The sequence below is a fragment of the Lactuca saligna genome, chromosome 6 (assembly GCF_052625555.1).
Source record: "Lactuca saligna cultivar CGN05327 chromosome 6, ASM5262555v1, whole genome shotgun sequence".
In the NCBI taxonomy this organism is placed as follows: Eukaryota; Viridiplantae; Streptophyta; class Magnoliopsida; order Asterales; family Asteraceae; genus Lactuca; species Lactuca saligna.
This window is the reverse complement of record NC_136422.1, coordinates 48,571,406-48,575,626: the sequence shown is the minus strand read 5'-3', so window position 1 is coordinate 48,575,626 and position 4,221 is coordinate 48,571,406. Positions and strand designations below refer to the sequence as shown.

The following is a 4,221-nucleotide window of genomic DNA, read 5'->3' as shown; positions in this document are numbered from 1 at the left end:
GATGTTGTTGCTATTATTTCTTTTTTGGTTATTTGGAATTATAGGTATTCCACTGTTTTTGGGCACATGTGCTCCTAGGAAATCTTCTATTTTTTATTATGTGATAGATCTTATTTTTAGATTTCTAATAGGTATAAGAAATCGAAATTACATTGGGTTGGTTGGCTTCATAACCTTTCTTTATCTTATGCTACTATGTAATGGTTTATTTCTAAAGTCTTGCTAGTTTTTTAATAAATCTCCACCTTTCAAAAAAAAAGATTAAAATATAAAAAAAGTATAATTTTATTTTCCTTTTACATACTCATTTTTCCCCAAAGTATGCGAAATGAAGATAACATCCATAAATTGCTTTAGTTTTTATCCAAAAATTGTATTCACATGATTATCCTTACTAAAATTCGAGCATCACCTATTTGTTTACTTCACATCACTAATCATTACACGAACTACCAAATTCAATACACATGAAATCTTATATCCTAGATCGGATTTCTTCAACAAGTACACGTTTGAGAATCTTCCCTGAAGCCGACTTCTTAATGCGATCTACAAATATCACTCGCCTCAATTGAAAATAAGGTGCCACCTATATGATCATTTATAGTCCAATGAGTATCATCTTTTCTAAAAAAATTATCACAAAAAAGAATATGAATCCTTACCTGGTTAGCAATGAACCTCTTAACATCTTCTTCAGTCAAAAAACAGTTTGGAAACCGAACCACAAATGCAATCGGGACCTCACCCCTTTCATTATCTGGATACCTAATAGAAACGATCATAAAGTGTTTATATAGAACCCTAATTAACAAATGGATATTAAGGTTTGTAAAAAGATTTTCTTTTTGACTTACGGGATGACTGCAGCCTCTAATATTTCAGAATGTGAAAACAAACGTGCTTCAAGCTCTGCGGGTGCAATCTGAAGAACATGAACGTACATCAAAGATTAGATATTATCAACGCAACATCTTCATAATATATGCATGATCAAAACACTTTTTACCTGAAACCCATTTGACTTAATGAGATCTTTAACTCTATCAACCACGAACAAATAACCTTCATCATCAAGATATCCAAGATCGCCAGTATGTACGAAGCCATGTTCATCTATAGTAAGCATCGTCGCCTGAGGATTATTGAGATAACCTTGCATCATGCTTGCTCCTCGAACCCATATCTCGCCAATATGATTAGGTGGAAGAGACTTGTAGTTGTTGGTATGTGGACTAACTATTTGAGCCTCGATTCCTGGTAAAAGCCTCCCGGTTGAACCGGAGAATACTCCATGCTCAATAATTGGACTCCCCATTGAGATGGCTGCTGTTGTTTCAGTCATACCATATCCCTGTTGTATACAAGCTTGCAATTATTACCTCATTTAGAGTAAATTACAAGAATGGTCCCTTTTCTTTCTGATTTTTATCATATTTAGTTCATGAAATGATACATTTTTTCAAATTTGGATGAAATATCAAGGTTTCATATCAAATTTCTTGCCTGAAATCTTGAAATAAGGATAAAAATTGATATAAGACCATGCAATGAGGGCCAAAACGGATTAAGGTTTCTTTCTTGAAATTAACATGTTATAATGTGAAAGAATAGGGACCATTATGGTAATTTTCTCTTAAATTTATTATCTCAAATTCAAATGCAATTGAAGTTTACCTGAAGAACGAAAACATGAGGGAACCTCTTGGCGCACTCCATTAACAGCCCTTTCCCTAATGGTGCACCACCCGAAATGATTACTTTCAGTGACGAAATATGAAACTTCTTGATCACATTTTGCTTAGTGAAAGAAAGTATAACAGGTGGAACAGCCCATAAATGTGTCACTCTATACGTATCGATGTTATTTAAAACCCCATGAAAACTAAACTTCCCCATTGATACAATGGTATTCCCTTCCTGTAATTGAGAATATAGTATAACCCCAAATGCGTATATATGAAACATCGGCAAGAAACACAAGTGTACGTAATCTTGTTCCCCCATTAATCTTTGATCAGAAGTCACCATTTGTGAAGCTGCGATGAAGTTCTTGTGGCTCAAAATCACACCCTTACGAACGCCTATTGTCCCAGAAGAGTAGAGTAATGCGGCAGTATCATCTCCTCGAATCGCGACATTAGGAAGCTCTGAGACTGACCCAGATTTTGAAATCAAATCTTGATATGAAAAACACCCGTTTCTTGAACTTTTTGATCCTAAGAACACAACCGGGAGTCCAAAGTTTTCAACTTTTTGGTACAATTCTTGAACGGTTATGATGATTTTGGGTTTAGAGTCTTGAATTTGTGTTAATAGCTCTTCGACGGTCAACTGAGGGTTGACAGTGGTGACAATGGCGCCAAGAGCGACGATTGAGTATGAGCAGATGGGGTATTGGATTGAATTGGGGGCGAAAATGAGAACGACGTCGTTCTTGGTGATACCCAGGTGGTTGTTTAAGGCGTAAGAGAGCTTGGCGACGGTGGTTTTGAATTCGGAGAATGTGAGGGTCTCGCCGGAGTCGGAGTCAAATAAGGCAGGTTTGTTCGGGTAAGATGAAATGTTGCGGAAGAGAAAAGGAATCATTGATGCGTAGGGGTCTGGGGGAATGACTAGTGGTGGCCGGAGTGATCGGAATACACCGTCGCCTCCATACCCAGAATTCTCCATCGACTCTCTGCGTCTCTGTAACTGCGAAAGTGTTCTGGTAACAAATGGTTTCCAAATGCGCGGTATCTTGATTTCTTGATCTCTTATACGATCAAACTTGTAATCCGTGTATATTTTTTGTTCTTTATATAATAGTATACATTTGATATATTTCATGTACTTTAGTGACTTTTTAATTAAGTTAAACATAAATCAACCGATTATTCAAAATATTAATACGTTATATTTTATAAACTTTTTTATAGTATTTTCAATTTTAGTTTTTAGACCGGTAAATCGTGTGTCATCATAATTGTCTTGTCACTGTTTGCTAACATAGATGCCACATTATATTATAATTATAATTATAAACCTAATTTCTATTGATCGATGTACGTATCTTTCAAAATTAAATTAAAAAATTTATGTTATTTTAGTTAAAGCCACAAATCCTTAAGACATCTATAATATAGTAAACTCTATAGAATTTAATAGATTGTTATATCATCTTTCTACAATTTATACAATTTTTTTTTCTACAATTTATATCATCTTTCTACAATTTATACAATTTTTTTTTCTACAATATATTGAATTCTACAAAGTACAGTAGAATCTTACAAAATGTAATTTATAGTAAATATTTAGAATTAAAAACTTTTCTTTTTCCCATTGAAGATTTTAATGATCATTGAATGCTAATGTGACATCTCATAATATTAGAGTTTCATCTATTAAATGACACTATTATAAATGCTTTTAGTACCCTTTCACTTGAGACATACAAAATACAAACCCTAATTTCCAACTACTTTGTATACATAATTTTGCACTAAAAGATATGATAAAATAACATGAAGACAACAGAAGGCAAATCTACAACAAATTTTGCAACAGATTCTTCTAGATTGCTCATTTTTTTAATTTTTTTTTTTAAATCTATATTCATAAATCTTGGGGATCATAATATTAATATGCATGACACTTTAGACTATACAGAAGAACTCACACATTTGTTGCAAAGAAAACAAAAGTATCAAATGCCAATTATATAAATAAATGTTGATTATCTGTACATGTTCTTATGTATTTTGTCACTTTTGCATGAGATAACTTTCAAAACAACTTTTCCCATAATGGAACCCCTACTACTCATATTTTTACTTATTATCATCCAAAAAAAAATACAAGCGGATGTAAATGTTTATCATCTCATCAACGAGAAATAACATAATCATAATGAGATACTTAAGTTTTTACGTTACTCTATTTTTGACATATGTTGCCCTAAAATATCTACAAGGATCTCCAAAAGAAATCATGAGCATGTAGTCCTAAAAACACTTAAAAACTACTTACTGCCAAATAGTCATGTTGAAATGTAATTCCATGTCATGAACAATTTTACTAAAGAGTCACTCACCAATGTGTGTTATGCTTTAGGGGTTGTGTCCTTGTTATCAAATTTGCTAAAGTTAAATCTCAAAAAATGTATCATAAAGACAAGCCAACATACAAACATAATCATAATCAGTGCCTCATATATCATTATATTTGTAAGATGTGGTC

The 4,221-nt window shown here is 32.9% G+C and overlaps 1 protein-coding gene across 1 annotated transcript; it reads right to left on the bottom strand.

Moving 5' to 3' along the window:
* Positions 1–324: 324 nt before the first annotated feature.
* Positions 325–2,713, bottom strand: LOC145001017 (putative CoA ligase CCL7). The gene is made up of 5 exons (XM_078960335.1): positions 1,678–2,713; positions 1,010–1,354; positions 858–925; positions 666–768; positions 325–589 (listed from the first exon to the last, which is right to left on the bottom strand). The coding sequence occupies exons 1-5, from the start codon at positions 2,671–2,673 to the stop codon at positions 476–478; spliced, it is 1,626 nt and encodes a 541-aa protein (XP_078816461.1). The 5' UTR covers positions 2,674–2,713; the 3' UTR covers positions 325–475.
* Positions 2,714–4,221: the final 1,508 nt, after the last annotated feature.

Coding starts and splice junctions, on each gene's coding strand:
- LOC145001017 (XM_078960335.1), bottom strand. CDS start 2,673: ATGGAGAATTCTGGGTATGGAGGCGACGGTGTATTCCGATCACTCCGG. Junction 1,355..1,677: donor CTCATGTTTTCGTTCTTCAG/GTAAACTTCAAT, acceptor TGTATACAACAG/GGATATGGTATGACTGAAAC. Junction 590..665: donor AGAGGTTCATTGCTAACCAG/GTAAGGATTCAT, acceptor ATGATCATATAG/GTGGCACCTTATTTTCAATT.